The sequence below is a fragment of the Gallinula chloropus genome, assembly GCF_964237585.1.
Source record: "Gallinula chloropus genome assembly, chromosome: 1".
Classification (NCBI taxonomy): Eukaryota; Metazoa; Chordata; class Aves; order Gruiformes; family Rallidae; genus Gallinula; species Gallinula chloropus.
In genome coordinates this window covers 147,720,009-147,735,196 of record NC_140085.1, presented here as the reverse complement: position 1 = coordinate 147,735,196, position 15,188 = coordinate 147,720,009, and the positions used below count along the sequence as shown (strand labels likewise).

The 15,188-nt window shown below is 47.3% G+C and overlaps 1 protein-coding gene across 2 annotated transcripts in view; it reads right to left on the bottom strand.

Annotated features, from left to right (window-relative positions):
• Positions 1-14,672, bottom strand: part of LIMS1 (LIM zinc finger domain containing 1) — a gene marked incomplete at its 3' end in the record, with an annotated part of 35,618 nt that extends 20,946 nt beyond the window's left edge. For both annotated transcript variants that reach the window (XM_084276458.1, XM_084276457.1), the window contains exon 1: positions 13,884-14,672. In XM_084276458.1, coding sequence (XP_084132584.1) covers positions 13,884-13,990 — 107 coding nt within the window. In that variant the 5' untranslated portion in view covers positions 13,991-14,672. The remainder of the gene's footprint in view (positions 1-13,883) is intronic.
• Positions 14,673-15,188: the final 516 nt, after the last annotated feature.

The window sequence follows — 15,188 nt, the reverse complement described above, 5'->3', positions numbered from 1 at the left end:
GGCGGCGAGCCCGTCAGGCTGTGATTTACTGAGGCTGGCTGTGAGTGGAGGAGCACATTCCCCTGCCAGGCCCTCGTGCACACTCAGATGCTATTAAGGGGCTTCGCCGCCGGCTGCTGACAGGAGCCGCCCCAGAGAGCTGCGGTGTGAGTAACCTGTGTGAGCAAATACGTTCACCACCAAGCGTGTCTGCGGCTACTTTCTACGGAGAAGGAGGGGTGGTGGTGGTGGATTCAGTAATATTTCATCATAGGCAAACCAGCAGTGGGAAGCACAAAGAGAAGACTTCTGTCATTGGGTAAATATTGCTTTAATGCTACAGTATATTGACTGTGTTATTAAAATGGCCTTTAATGTTCCACTTGTGTCTTCTACATCGTATGTGCTGGATTCTTCTTGCCAGCCCATCAGGGAAGGGGTAGGTACAGATGGATAGTTTGGTTTCTGTTGTGCTTCACAGGCCATTAACCGACTTGCCAGGTATGCTGTAACGGGCAATGTATGAAGGAGGAAACATGAAGCTTGATTTCCAGAGATGTGCTGCATCTAGAATAATCATCCAACATAAGAACACCTCATAGCTCTGAAGGCTGAAGCAATTTAATGTGGATACGAGGGAACCGAGACAGCAACACCAGGGAGAAAGAATGAAAATGAACTATTCCTTCACCACAGAATGCCCTCCTAATGTTGCAATTATTTCATGGTTATTATATTCTACTAAAAAAAAAAAAGCACTGCATACTGCTGAGTAAGGAAAGCTGTGTTGGTTAGCTGCATATCTGCAGCTAATAATTACACCCCTGCAAGCCCTCCTTCCCTGAAGTGCAGCAGCAAATGCAGGATACTCGGCTTCCAGCCCTCATAACTGCAGACAGAGCAGGGCTTTGGGAAGTGGTCCTGAGTAGCTACCCCTTGCTACTCAGCCTTGTTTGCAAGCAGCTGAACTGCAGAACCGCGTGTACTTTGTACTCGTGACACACAGTGTCTTGGTATCCAAAGAATCTAGTGGTCTGAGAGGGGGCATGAGAAAGCAGAGGACAGGAAGGAGACGAGCAGAGGGGAACCAGTAGAGAAATTAGGACTAGAAGATGAGAAAGGACAGGACAGAAATTTCAGTCAAGGCTAATACTTCTTAATATGCCTTCACCATCCTGGGACCTTCTGCAGAGGGTCTGGTTTATGATGGTTTTGGGACACATCCCTCACCACTCGTTGGGATAGCTTGCTCAATAAGCATACAGCAGCACACACGCCACTCTTCCTTGCAGGCCTGGGCTCGCACGTAGCCGTCTTCCCACAGCCTGGCCAACACAGCACTACGTTTCCGCTGCTGCCAAATTTGTAGTTTGTGGGATGGGTTTGGCCAGGCATCTCCCCTTCACCTCCCCTCGTCCGGAAGCAACCTCTGGGCAAGCTATTCCCCTGCACCACAAAACATCACAGTAGGTGGGACCCAGGCAGCAAGACCCTGCTTATTTACCCGTCTAGAGGCGTCATTAACCATCTTGCACCAGAGCTACTGGGAATCACAAGCTGTAACAGGCTAAGGAAGCTGCACCTCACGCTTTACATGGCTTGGCTGGAGCTCAAGCCCTATTTTTATCTGTCACGAAGCAAGCTCCAGATCAAGCAATGCTCAGGTTGTAGCCCTAGGACATGATGAACTTGCCAGAGCACCATGGCAGGAAACAGTGCTGGAAGAAAAGGTTTCTGCATCCACTGGAATGACAGTGATGACAACGAATGCTGTTTGCCAATGGAGATGCAAGAATAGTGATGCCAGCAATTCCTCTCTGTGCTACTTTCCAGTATTCCCTGAGCAGATCAATGCTGAGCTTTTGTTCGTATGCAATACTCCAGGGAGACCGACTGCAATGGACTAACCACTCTGATTCATCCAGGATTAGTGCAGGTGCACCAAGCCGCTCAGAAATGAAACAGCAAGTCCATCTGTCTCTTCCCCTTTATCACTAACCATCTCCTCATTGTTTTCTTCTGTTGATCTTGCCAGATTGCAGGCAATTGTCCTGGGAGGCAGTTGCTGCAGTTTACAGAGCCCTGAAGAGTTTCTTTCTCCTGGTGGACTACTTCAGTTCCTGTAGTAACCTGAAATCCACAGCCTGCTAAGGTGGCTGGGAAGCCACTTCTGCTGGCTCAAGTCTTCTGCGGTCAACAGGAAAGTATTTGCTTGTGCCTTTAGCTCGCTATTGCAGTCTTCTGCCAGGCCAGAGCAAAGCAAGCAGTGCCACAAGTCAGTGCAGTAAGATATTGTCCAAACCCCCTGTTTTAATCTTCCTAGCTTTTTTCAAGAAACAGTCCTACAAGGCAACAGGACACCCTAAGTGCAGTAATAAAGAGCTGCCTGCTTCTCAAGGCCTATTGCCCTTGCTGCTGTTGGAATTACTCCCAATTTGTTTTCTATTAAGCAAGAAAGGAGCTTGCCAGAAGTTTAAAAAGGGCCTTTCTGTTACTAAAACAAAACATAAGTTTCTACTGTGAAGGTTTGGTAGTCTCCAAATCCAGAGCAGCTGGCCACCCTTCTCTTGCCTGTCATCTTGCTGGAGACATGCTGCCAAGATCTGAAATACGCTGTTAAAAATACACAGCATTTTCATTAGGGATTTCTAGGTTACCCTGAGGTGAAGCTGTCCACGGGGAGCGAGAAGCATGTAGGGGTTTGTTGATTTGCAGCGGCAGCTTCCCAAAAGCACTCCCTGGGATCTGGGGACAAATCCTACCAGCCTGCTGCTAAGGAAGCAGCGGTACAGGTGAGGAGAAAAGGGACAAGCTCAAGGAAAAGGTATGTAGGAAGGACCAAGGCAGAGAGACTTCTCCGGACAAACTGAGGATCTTATCTGAAGCCCAAGGTGACAGTGGGGAAGGTGCTAAAGGAAGTGGCAGAAGAGGGGAGGGGAAGCGTCCCACCACTGGAAAACAGCAGCAAAACCAGCCGCACAGCTTCACCATCGCTGACAAGCAGCTGCTGCCCCGCTCACACCGCGCTTCCTCCGGAGAGCGTGCAAGCCCAGCCGCCCGTGCCGGGGGCAGCCAGAGGCAGAGGGGACTCTTACAGAGAAGGCTCGGTGGCCGGGCAGCCCCGCTGAGCATTGCGCTCCGTGCCACAAATAGACGTGCTGAGCAGCCCCGGCTCCAAAGAAGGTGCTTTGCAAAGGCAGCTGCTGCTTGGCAGCCCACTCGTGCCACGGCGAAATACCACCGCGTAATGCCACCGCGTCACTACGCCGCGTTACGCAGGGAAGGGGTAAGTAATCGCAGTGCATCCCTCCCCTTCCTGCATAGCTGTGGGTGAGTTCACTTTAATTCCCTTTGCCACAGATGCTGCTGTGCAACGGCCCTCACGGCAAATCGAGGAACACGACTGGAACAGAAGTTTTGCTGCAAAATGCGAGGGGACTTGCAGTGCCCTGTGCTAGTTTCTGCACCAGCCTTTTAAAGCACTGATTGACCTTTTGCACCTTTTTCTATTGATATTAACAACACTTGTTTACCTCTTAAGTAGTAATAGACTCTCTGTGTTGAGCTGGTCTCCTAAGGCAATCTAAAAAAAGGTATAAATCTCTTCTATTAAAAAAAATACATATTACAGGTAGGATGTTCACATGGGACCAGCACTGCTCTAACTTATTTTTTCTATTAGAAAGGACAGAAAACCATCTTGAAACCACTGCAATAAAAACCAGGTGAATTCTGAGCGCTCCTAAAAGTTTCATCCTTTAGTCTTTGCCACAGAATCATGGTTAAACGCATGTGGTAGGAGTTTAAACAGGGCAAACAAAAAGGCAAATCTACCTGCCTCATACACTTCCATCTAAACTTATTCTAGTATAAACACGTCCAAAAAATGCTCCAGTCTCTGCAAACAGAGAAAGTTCACATTCCATCTCTCCATAAGGAAATGAATATAACTGGAATAAACAGGTAAGCAGCACCTTCCCACACAACATTTCATCAACCCTACAAGCACAGTGAAAAATCAGCTTCTTACAGAACCTGTAGAAAGGGAGAGCACTATTTAACCATAGCATTTTCCTGTTGTAAGTGGTATTTAAAAAATCTATTGTACTCTCTTCCTGCTGGCTACAAACATTACCAAACGAAGCCATGCTTTGTGTAGAACAAGAATTACTTCTCCTGTGTACAGATATTTGATACTCGTTAGAGCAGTGACCTTTTCCCCCCCCACCTATTTTTTTTTAATCCTATGCATGCAGGAAAAACAAAACAACAGACAGATACAGTATCACATTTGAGAAGCTGGTGAGAGCTTCAATAAATCTGTGCTGCTATCGGCTGTTCTCAAAATCCCCACCCTGTGTAGGCGATTGCATGTATAATTTACTATCGTAAATGCACCGTATCCAAACTCTTCCATCTCAATACCTTCTAGAGATGCATTTGCACTTATATCCCCATTCCTAATTTAAGAAAAATTAAAAAAAGCTAGCTATTCAATATTAGGGGCTGCACATCAAACATCTCGCAGACACTGGCTCTGCACAGAGCCATCTTCTCAAGGCCGATGAGATGACATCAGGCCCACTGTGCTCAAAAGCATCCTGTTTGGGGATACACACAGTGAACTTCGCAACACCAGGGTCATTCGGTTCATTATTCAGTTTTAAAATGTGGGAGTTTTTCAGCAGAATAACATTGATACTGGTGAAAACCACAGCACTGGAAAGTCAAGGGATGCACCTTAGAGTGGGATCAGGGAATTGCAAGCGAATTACAACTTGGTGTACGTGTGCCCCTCCTCTATTGCAGATTTAAAGTTCAAATATGTAAAAATGGTTCAACTTTGCATTTTCCTGGCTGGTATCAGGAATAGTGTGGCCAGCAGCATAGAGAAGTGATTGTGCCCCTCTACTCGGCACTGGGGAGGCTGCACCTTGAGTGTTATGTCCGGTTTTGGGCTCCTCACGACAAGAAGGATGTTGAGGTGCTGGAGCAGGTCCAGAGAAGGGTAACAAAGCTGGGGAAGGGTCTGGAGCACAACTCTTGTGAGGAGCAACTGAGGGAGCTGGGACTGTTTAGCCTGGAGGAGAATCTGAGTATGGCGCTCTAGAACTACCTGAAAGGGGGCTGTAGCCAGGTGGGCCTGCATCTCTTTCTCAAGTAACCAGCTACAGGACAAGGTGAAATGGCCTCAAGTTGTTCCAGGAAAGGTTTAGACTGGATATTGGGAAACATGTTTTCACAGAAAGGGCTGTCAAGCACTGGACTGGGCTGCCCAGGGAAGTGGTTGTGCCACCATCCCTGGGAGTATTTAAAAGATGTGTAGATGTGGTGCTTAGAGACATGGTTCAGTGGCTGGACTTGATGATCTTAAAGATCTTTTCCAACCTAAATGACACCATGATTCTAAAATGCTGCACTACCGTATTTTTCTTCACAGTAACATTTTCCTAGCACCAATATTCAGTTCATGTCATCTGTGACTGAAATCCACCAAAAATTATCCACAAAATCCTCAGTGTAAAGGCAAACACCAGTGTTTGCTCCTGCCTCAGCCATATCTGCCTGCCACAGTTAGAACTGATGCTTTCACAAGCTGGACACCATGACCTGAGCACACTCAGGAGCTATAATTAACACCATGACTCAACATAACAGCCTGGCTACCAGGAGAGACTTCCAGTACGTCCACACTGTTCCTTGTAGGGCAGAGATAGCTGCCTATGCCAGGTTTGCAGAGACATCCTTATTATAGTAACATTTCTACTGGAGGAGACACCACGCTGAGGACTGACTTTACCAACCAGCACGTCACTTCCACCCACACCTCCTCCTGAACATTATTAATCTGCACCTCCAGCAACATAGCCTCTCTAGGTATTTTTTACCTTCATTACGTTTGTTTTTCTATTCTACTCGATATGAGGAAGTGCAAAGTTTTTCATCGCCTCAATTAATTTGTCTAGGGCAGAAGGCAGTATACAGGAAAGAAAATATCACCTCAGCTGTTGTTCCTCTCTCACACACATATTAAAATCATAATTATTAGTCACTCTGAGTTTTGGTTTCACATTTTTTTTTCTTCCCACATTCCCTGCAGCATCACTAAGCTTTAAAACCAGCAGATGACAGGCAGACAGCTCAGCCACCTGCAGTTAACACTGCAGAATTAAATAATGGCCTCACCATTCAACAGCCAGCGGAGAATAACCGGAAGCGATTTATGTACCTAAGAGTCGAGCCCGAGTAAAGTATGGGCAAATAAAGCTGATACATAACAGCATTGCTTTCATACTTCATTATGATGGTCCATTAACATTCTGGGTAAGAGAAACTGAAGTCCTTAATCTGGGATTTTATATTTACGGGCTCTGTGATACTAGTAGCTGAACGTTCAAGTCAGCGTGAATGAATTTCAGCAGCAGTTAGGGCAAAGCAAGACTTCCCTGCATTTTCCAAACACAAGGCTTTGGTAACCATTGCAAGACTCTAGTAACAGTTTCAACTCAGCCAACTGACTAATCCTGAATGAGTAAACTAAGTAGGAGCAAATGATTGTAATACATATTCTAAGATTTGCAATGGAAGATGAAGAAGTTAACCCTCCCAACAGCACATTGCTGGGATTATCTGAAGGCACGACACTGGGTTTCGTGCTTTGGATCAGAGAGGCTCAAGCCCTGCCAAAATGCTGTTCCCTTCACTACATACCACGGACAAGTGGGTCTGATTTGAGGATTAGCTTCAGAAAGGAATGTAGTTTAAAACTAAGCAATCATTTGCACTCTTGGAGCAAATTCATGACCTGCAACCAGTATCTGATGGAGCTATCCTGCCCTGATAGTAAGCTACCACCTCCTTTTACAAAGTTAAAAACCCCCAAATATTTCATGAGCAGCTTTTTAAATCTATCAGATATAACAGGTATGCCTCAAGTTTCCGAAGGTGGCAAGGAGAAGCATACAAAACAGTAACTGAGCAGCCTAACATCACGTGAGAGAAACAGCCTTCAACGCAAACTTTCCGTACCGGAACACAGAGGCGACCAGCCAGGGCAGTTTTGACTCATGACTCCAAGTCGGTAACATTTTTCCAGTTGCTGCACAGAAACAGCCTAAAAGGTATGTTCAATACAGGATCAGTAACCCTCTGGTGTATGAAACGCCACAGCATGCACGGGTTTAACATGCTGGAAGAGACAAGCACCGTTTCACACCCGCTTCACCTTGGTGCATTCACTCCTCGTTGGAACAGCTTGAACCTTCTGGATTTTTCATTTAAAAAAGGTGCAGCTGAGAAATGCTGCCAGGTATCGCCAGCCAGGTCTGCCAACAGCTTACTTCCTTTCAGGCTAGTAGCTAATAGTTTTTAATTCATTTTCTTCTAGCTCCATCACGGCCATCGGAGGAGACAGGAAAAGCAGAAAAAGCTGCAGTCACAGTCATAAACCAAATTTCTCTTGCTGGGTAAAAAGGCTTCAAAACACCATGAAGCTTCATCTCCTTGATATACAAAGGTGCATCACAGCACGACTTAAAATTTCCCGTCAGAGCTGAGCAGTCTCATCCAAAACCACTGCTCACAGAGCTTTGTATCGGAAACCAGCATTTCAGAACGCTACCCAGAACCACCCCAAATCAGAAACGTCTACAGAGCTGGCAGATAAGGAAGACAAAAACAGAACAACAGCTAAAGCAGCTGCTACGATATCAATCAAGCAAAGAAAAACCCGCACACGCAACCGTGTGCGCTGCGGCGTCAGGTAACACGCGGGAGAACTCAGAGCACCACTCACGTTTGGGAAATGCCCCAAGATTTCTGGGTGTGAGGTGAGAGTTAACCAAAGGGAAAACCACTGACTGCCACAAGCCCTGTAGGAAGTCCCTGAGCCACAGCAGGCAGCAAGCTGGGATTGCTACCAAGAGAAATCCCATAAAAGGCCCGCTCTTTCCTTACGCCTCCCTCCACAGGCATCAGCTTTTGGTCACCCTCAGAGGCAACATAACTTGGCAAGCTGGAGCTGTTCCTGTGCCTGGAGAGCATCATGTAAAAGGCCCATGGTCCTCTCAGGACACGGTGTCTGTTAGCTCTGCCTTTCCTAGAACAGCTCAGAGACCACAGGAAAACAGAATGAACCGAAAGGGAACCCGAACTTAACAGCCTTTGAGCTCACTCTCCCCCGTGCCTGCAAGTTGGTAATTTTTGTAAGTGGTGGCGTTGACATAAGTTAGCTTTTCTCCCCTCTGCAGAATGACCTCTGTCTGTAAATCCACCTGCATTCCAAGGAGAGCTTAATTATCATAAAGAATAATGAGCAATGACAGTATGTTTTCTGTAGCAAGCACCTCGGCTAAAGTGCTATCAAAACACACAAAAGCAAAAAAAAAACCCAATCCCAAAACAATCCTACATCTTATCTTTAGCCAGCTAATCCTGTAAGAAGGCAATGAAACCCCTAGTTGCTACAATCATCGAAATGGAACAATTTACTGAAATCATAGGTCTGGGGTCCCAATACAAGAAAGATGTAGAACTGCTGGAGAGGGTTCAGAGGAGGCCACGAAGATGATTAGAGGGCTGGAGCACATCACCTATGAAGAGAGGCTGAGGGAGCTGGGCTTGTTCAGCCTGGAGAAGAGAAGGCTGCGGGGGGACCTCATTGCAGCCTTCCAGTCCCTGAAGGGAGCACACAAACAGGAGGGGAACCAACTTTTTAGAAGGGTAGATCATGGCAGGACAAGAGGGATGGATTGAAGCTAAAGGATGGAAAGTTTAGATTAGATATTAGAGGGAAGTTCTTCACAGAGAGAGTGGTGAGGTGCTGGAACAGGCTGCCCAGAGAGGTGGTGGATGCCCCATCCCTGGAGGTGTTCAAGGCCAGGTTGGATGGAGCCCTGGGCAACCCTGTGTAGATCCAGGCCTGGAGGTTGGTGGCCATGCCTGTGGCAGGGGGGTTGGAGCTCTATGATCCTTGGGGTTCCTTCCAACCCAGACCATTCTATGATTCTATGATTATCACAAGGATGTGAGACTAAGAGGAGCAGGAGTAATTGCTGGGGTTTCTGTTATGCAAGCAGCTATCTCGGTCATTCAGAGTCACGGGAGGTGATTGTCAGGGTGAGCAAGTCCAATGAAATTGCTTATGAGTCGTTACGCAACGTGCCAGACGAGGGGTGAGAGAGGAGGCAAGGGAAAAAAGGGTGTGTATCTCCAGAGGAGTTATTTTAACCCCTGGAGCAATGAGAAGTACAGCACAAATGAAAAGTAAAGCCTCTAGTCATTTGGATACCTCGAACTAAGGCTCAACAGAAATTCTAAGTATTACAATATTAAAATGCAGCCATGAAGTGTATTTCTGCTGGCTGGGAGTTACTGTAATTAATAATAATAATTCAGTGTTACGTTTACACGGACAAATCCCCTCTTCAATTAGAGCAGCTGGCAGATGAGCCAAAGTGTTTTATAATTGAGAGAGTTCCCAAGCATCCGATTCAAAGGAGTATTCCTAAGTCTCCACTCTCTACCATTCCAAGAGAGTTTCAAACCACAACAACTGAAGAAGTACACTTTTTTAGTGGCTTGAGAATTCTTTTCAAGCTCTTCCTGGTTTAATCAGTGTCTTCTTTTTTACCAGTGTTTTGAATCATCAGGGCTTTACCTGCTGCCACTGGCACCATGAGCAAGTGAAACATCTACTTAGAGAAAGGGGTTGTGTAAACTTCAACACTGGCCATGCTATTAAGAAATATTACCTGTGGACATCAAATTTAAGAATACTTTTTTTCTGCCTTCCCTTGCTCTCAGTACCCTAACGCATCTGAAGACTCAACAGGGTCCCTGGTTCCCCAGACAGTCCCTGACCAGCATCCTCTTCTCTCTTCTCTTAGGAAGAGCAGGAGGCTGTCAGGGAGGACCTGTGCCTGGAAACTGCGCACACCTAGGCTGGCTACTACACACGGGTTTCTGATGGCAGGCTGAGGAGATGTGTGACCTCAGGCTACTCCCGAATTCTGTGCCTCATAAAGAAAGGGAGGCACTCAGCTCTACCCCACTGCTGATGTTTGGGGGATTTTTATTCGTTCGCTTGTCTTTACACTCACCTATGAGCTCTGCTGTGCAGAGCCCATCCCCGCAAGGCTCCATGGGGCATAAGAATGTGCTTACGTCTCCTATTTCATCTGTGAGAGAGTCTTTGTGCACGAAATTTTGGGGCACATCCACATGCCTTCCAGCCTGGATTCAATGTGCAGGGGCAGGCGGGAGCCTGAACGGACCCGGCAGAAGATTGCCTGCACCTACTCACCCAGATGTACCCATCCCCTTCAGCAGCAGCGAGCAAAGGGGAGGCAGACACTTGGAAGCTACCAATGTGGGAAATTTCTGCAGTGCTTGCTGGACAGGAGAACAGAGCAGTGAACTACCTGAGTAGCTGAGAGCCACCGAGTGAGGCTGGGCAATGACTGACTATTCATTGCAAACGCTGAAATTTACTGTTTGGTAAAAACTTGAGACGAACCTCTGAAGAAAGTGTTCACATTTTTAATCATGTTTGAACCAACATGAACTTAAGAGAAGAGAGCTATGGACAACAGTGATCAAATTCACTTTAAATGTAGTTGTCAAAAAAAGAGAGTTGCCCCTGCTTTTCCCAGTACCTTGCACTGAGCTTTGGAAATTAACAGTATCAGATGTTTTAGAGGAATCATTCTGTTTTTAGGGAGGCCAGGGGATGAGAAGGGGAAAGAGCAAAAATAGCAAGCATACTGCTACTGTTAAGTGACTCCTAATGATTAATCATAGTTGCATGTGTGCAATTTCCTTTGCATCCTGTTTGCTGAGAAAAGCAAGAAAGAATAGCTGAGAGCACAGTTGGGATTTTTAACATGCCATTTCTAAAGACAAGGCACGACAAGATTTATCAGAGGTGCCATTTTTTTTCCCCCAGCAAATCAATACAGCTGGAAAAGAACAAGTCTTCCCCTCCATCTGGCAAAGCAAATCTCTCGGGTTGTGTTTAGCTCAGCGACCACTGCATCTGTGGGGGACGGGGGTGGGGATAAAGGTGCGGGGCAGCCCCCCTGCACGCTGGGCTCTGCACCTGGGGAACATCCTGCATAGCTGAGGTCCTGGCACTAGTGAGCCTAGCTGAAGCAGGGGAAGGGAGGACTGCATTCAGCATCCCCGCCCCAGCAGAGGTCTAAACCAAGCACAGGTTTGTACTCTGCAAGTTCAAGAAAAGGGTGAGCTATCCAGATCACCTTTTATGTGAGGCAGGCAGACTCCAGCTCCCTGTAAGGTCAGTAAAGCACCAGTGACATCTTTAGCAGCAGATTAAAAGGTTCCCGGAGAGGCTGTGGGGTTTAAGTGGAGCCCACTGGGTTAATAACTGCTGCCTTCTGCCTTAGCAGAGGAACACTCCAGCCTGGATCCCCAGAAACCACTACCAAAGGAGACACAGACCTCAAAAAGGGCAGGAGAGAGAAATCTCATACTGGGGTAAACTGTAAAAGGCTGTAAAATGAAAACTGGCAGATACCATGTATGACTTTGACAAAGGGTGATTTTAATTTTTTTCCCTAAATACAGAAATTCTCACAGAATACCCTGAGGACACTGGCATCTCGAGTACGTTTTGGCACAGGATTAGAAAAATACGGTACCTGAACAGAGAGAGCAGCTTTCAGTGAACTGTTCCTCAGGGGCTGGTACTATTTAACACACGTGGTGGATTAATATGTATGTAAAACAAAATCAAAAAGGCGCTAGAACAAAGAAACGGAGACAGAAACTACAGGAGGGCATCGCAGAGCCATGGAGGGTGGCAAAGCTATATTTAGCAGACATGAAAGAAACCTCCTGTCTTTCTTGGGGGGTCTAGGTACTCTGCAAGTATTTGCACCTAAGTGTGGCTGGGGAGAGCACACGATAAAAGCTGGAGGCAGCCCGTTTTAGAAAACGAATTACTTTTTATTTTTGTCCCGGATTGCTCTTTGCCCCGTTGTTATGTCATTAGTTTGTGTGTACAATGCCCCAGCGGTTACACATGGAGAATGTGGTAAAAATGACAAATAAGGCTGCCTGGCAACCCACTGAAGTATCACAAAACGGGTTAGGAACGACCAAGGTTTAGTTTGAATAAGAACCAGCTTAAGCTATTAGCAAATACAAGAGAAGCTCTGTCTTTAGGTAGGGGTTGTCCCCCTGCTCCAGGAGCATCATCTGACTGTGCTCTGTTCACCTTCCTGTATCTCCAGTACCCTGTCCTGGGCTGATTCATTTAATCCCCTGAATTGGTATTTCCTCCACTTGGATTCTGTTTCCCGAGACTGATCTCTGTCTCACATACTTCTCTCAGGAAAGGATCAAAACACCTGGAATTACACTGATACAGGAAAACTCTTATTCCCCCACATCCCCCAGCCCACCGAGGGGATCATTCCCATCTTGGATGTGCATATAAATCAGAGAAACACCACCACAACCCTAGAGAGCTAGCACCCATTTTTATCTGTAAGCTTTAAAAAGCAGATTTCTCTTCCCTAACAAGACCCATCCTTCCTCACTGCTGGCTTTATATTAAAGAAACTAAACACAGAAAAGTCAAGAATCTCTGCACATCTCTACCAAGTCTGATTATTCTTCCACCTGTAGTCATATCATGTACTACATATTGCTAACGCTGTTAGTAATCCATCTAGGAAATCAATTCAGAATTAATACTCCAAGTAGATTCCAAGCACACATATCAGACCCGCACATTCCTAGAACTACTATTTCTGTTACTGAATGGCAAATGTTCTCAGTAGGTCACGATCACACTTGTTTCCACAATCATTTTTAATTAAGGTGCTTAGCTCGAACAAAAGGGTAAATCCCCCCAAACTGACCACCCCTCCTTCCGAAATGGCTAAAACTCGGGTCACAAAAGCTCAGCAACTACCCCCCCTTTAAATCACACAGCACTCCGGTGTGCAACCACCACCACCACTGAAAAATAATCTAAAAATACAACCAGAGAGCAGGGATGAGGAGATAGGAAGTGCTTCCTCTCCACGGAGGCTTTTGTTAGCCTTTACACAAGGATCCTTTTCCGAGGGACTCGAAGCAGGGAACAGACATCGCTGTCACGCCGAGCACGCTTAGGAAAAAAACCCAACTTTGCATTTTTACCTTGGTTTTGGGTTTTTTTTTTTGGTCTCTGCTCTCACCCAGGTTACAGACAATTCTTTCATGTCCCTGCTTTCTGACAATGCACTGTTACTTTTTGCAAAGGCAGGGAGCACCGGGAAGATAACCCCAGACATTAAATCTCTTTCCGATTTTTGGTTACCCTTCCTGGGTAAGGTCAGGCTAAGTGGTCTTGCTGCATTCTTTTGTCTAAAGCCCTTTCCACAACAAAGAAAACACCCCCCACCGCCCCCCCTCCTTGAAGAAAGCCAGAGCCCAGGAGCCACCCCAGCCCCTACGCAAAGAAACCGGCCCGTCGGAGGGGCTGCACCGAGACCCCCCGAGAAGCAGCAGCACAACCCACAGCGCCCGGGTGACCCAAAACCGACTCCAAACCAGATCGAGCAAAGCTGCCAGGCTGCAGAAAGTTATTTACTTGCAAGTCCTGACTGCCAGAAGGGATCCAGCAGCAACCACCGGGTAATATTTGCCCTTCCCAGAGCAGGGGAGGGCAGTCACACCATCACCAAAACCCTCAAAGTCACCATATGGCTCCTGTTATCTCTCCTTGTTTGCTGTTCTTTTTTTTTTTCCGTAGCGCTTCAGGACTGCTTCTCGATGCACGTGTTCCGCAGCGACTTTCCAAAGCCACCTTCGCCTTCTGGCTGCTGAAACCACCGAAGCGAGCCAGGCTGCCGAGCGAAGCGCCCCGGCGGTACCCGCCGATCCCCACTCACCTCAGCTTCTCGTCCTGCGGCCCGGACAGTCCCACGCTATCAGGGCGATCCCGTCTCCTCCTGTACAGACCTGACTGTGACAACTCTTTCAGCTGCAAGGCCGTCATACTTCTCTACCTGCAGGGCTGATGGTTGGGTTTGTTGGGGTTTTTTTTTGTTGTTGTTGTTGGGTCTTTTTTTTTTCTTTTCTTTTTTCTCGAGAGGGGGTGTTGTTTTGGCTTTGGGTTGGGCTTCTCCCCCTCCACCACCACCACCACCACCAGCAGCCACACCCCGCCTCTTCCAGATGTTGCTCCCGAAGAGCGTGGCTGCCAAGATGCCTGGAGAGAAGCAGAGGCTGGGCGGCGTGTCGGCACACCTGCGCCCGCCCGGGCTACCGACCTCGGCAGGCAGGCAGGGCAGGCGGGCGGCCGCGGCTGGGCTTCCTGTTTCTCATAGGTACACACCCCTCCCGAAGGGCACCACATTTCCTTCTATCACTCGAGCACACCTCAGGGATGTCTGCGACACTGCCGCTCGCCGTTTTACAGACAGCTCGCTTCAAAGTCCAGCTGCCCGGACAGCAGCCACCCTGCCCCGGGTGCTCGCCCCTCAGCGCCCGCTCTCCCCCAGGAGCTACGGAAAACCTTTCGGGGGGGTGGGGTGTGGGTGTATGTGTGTCTGTGTGTGTGTGTGTTTGTGTGCTGCAAGGAGCTGTTACCTCTTGTAATTTATGACAGAAAGAAACGTCGTTAGCGCTATGAAAATTCAGAGTTACTGAAGCACGTAAGCAAACTCCCACCTGGGAGATGAGGGCAGCAAAGGGTGCAAGCAAAGCAGCCCTGGGTTTGGGAGCACAAAGGCTCTCTCCTGCTTGTCCGAAACCGCTCTTTTCCACCCGTCTTGAAAGCCAGAAGAAAACCGCCACCTATTTTTCTTCCCGCTCCCGGCTATCAAAACACAACCACCGTAACTATTTGTCACACTCTGCAGCGATGGAGCGTCCTGTGTAATTGTCAAACGGGAATGAGAGCGCTTCAGGTTTCCTGTAAGACAGGAAGGTGACTAGCAGGGATTTGCAAGCTCTGCAGCTCATCTCATTAAACATTCAGTAAGAAAACCCTTCGTTTCAACTTAAAAGGCGGCTTCAGAAAGGCTTAGCAACTTTTGAAGCATTTTTACAACCTCCTCGACGTTATCTTTGGCACACAAAAAGAAAAACTTTCAATTCAGTTTTTACTTCTGTGTCGAGAGCTGCGTTTTTAAATGAACTTGCATTTAATAAAAGCCAAGAAATCCAGCAATTTGCAGGGATTGTTTTGACTA